At 45.8% G+C, this 1045-nt stretch overlaps 1 protein-coding gene across 5 annotated transcripts in view; it reads left to right on the plus strand.

The window, feature by feature from the left end:
- RPS6KB1 (ribosomal protein S6 kinase B1) overlaps positions 1–1045 on the plus strand; it is a 65946-nt gene that overhangs the window by 37721 nt on the left and 27180 nt on the right. For all 5 annotated transcript variants that reach the window (XM_008070845.2, XM_021718944.1, XM_008070843.2 and 2 more), the window contains one exon: positions 252–329. In XM_008070845.2, coding sequence (XP_008069036.1) covers positions 252–329 — 78 coding nt within the window. The remainder of the gene's footprint in view (positions 1–251; positions 330–1045) is intronic.

Below are 1045 nucleotides of genomic sequence, written 5' to 3' on the forward strand. Positions count from 1 at the left end.
GCAGGTCTCGCCAAGTTGCTCAGGCGGGTCTCGAACCCGCGGGCTCAGGCAATCCACTCACCTCAGCCTCCCAAAGGTGCGGGATTACAGGCTGAGCTACCAAGCCCGACTCTGGCTAATTTTTTGATTTATTGTGAAGGCAAGGTCTTGCCAAGTTGTCCAGACTGGTCTCAAACCCCTGGGTTTAGGCAGTCCTCTCATGTCTGACGACCCCACCCCCCTCAACTTTTCTTTCTGCTTTTTTTTTTTAGGCTCATCCATTCTTTAGACACATTAACTGGGAAGAACTTCTGGCACGGAAGGTGGAGCCCCCATTTAAGCCTCTGTTGGTATGTATACATGAACACATATAATCTGAGGGACCTGTACTTTATTTTGAGTCAGAGTCTTACTCTGTCGCCCAGGCTGGAGTGCAGTGGCACGCTCACAGCCACAGCAGCCTTGACTGCTAGGCTCAGAATCCTTCCGCCTCAGCCTTCCAAGTAGCTGGAACTACAGGCACATGCCACCACACCTGGCTGATTTTTTTAATTTATTGTAGAGAGGAGGTCTCACCAAGTTGCCCAGGCTGGTCTTGAACCCATGGGCTCAGGCAGTCCTCTTACCTTGGCCTTCCAAAGTGATGGGATTATAGGTGTGAGCCACCATGCCCGGCTTGGACCTGTACTTTTTTAGAATAAGAAAAATCTCAGTGTAGTCAGAAACATTATTTTATTAACAGTTCAGAAAACTTTGATCTATCCTCTCTTCAGCATTTTGTATGTTTTCAAGAATTAATGCCAATGGCAATTGATGACTATATTAGCTATTTTTAAGTTAATTACCTAAGATAAATAATTCAAGTAATTGAGGACTTTCTGTTTTTTGGATTTGCTTTGCTTTGCTTAATTCAACCCATTTTAAATTTGATTCTCTGGAAACTTTTTCTTTAAAATATAGAATAAGCCAGGCTTGGTGGCTCAGCCTGTAATCCCGTGCCTTTGGAAGGCTGAGGTGAGTGAATTGCCTGAGCCTGCGGGTTCGAGACCCGCCTGGGCAGCGAGAC

The sequence above is a fragment of the Carlito syrichta genome, unplaced genomic scaffold (genome assembly GCF_000164805.1).
Source record: "Carlito syrichta isolate Samal-C Ts95f unplaced genomic scaffold, Tarsius_syrichta-2.0.1 Scaffold314028, whole genome shotgun sequence".
In the NCBI taxonomy this organism is placed as follows: Eukaryota; Metazoa; Chordata; class Mammalia; order Primates; family Tarsiidae; genus Carlito; species Carlito syrichta.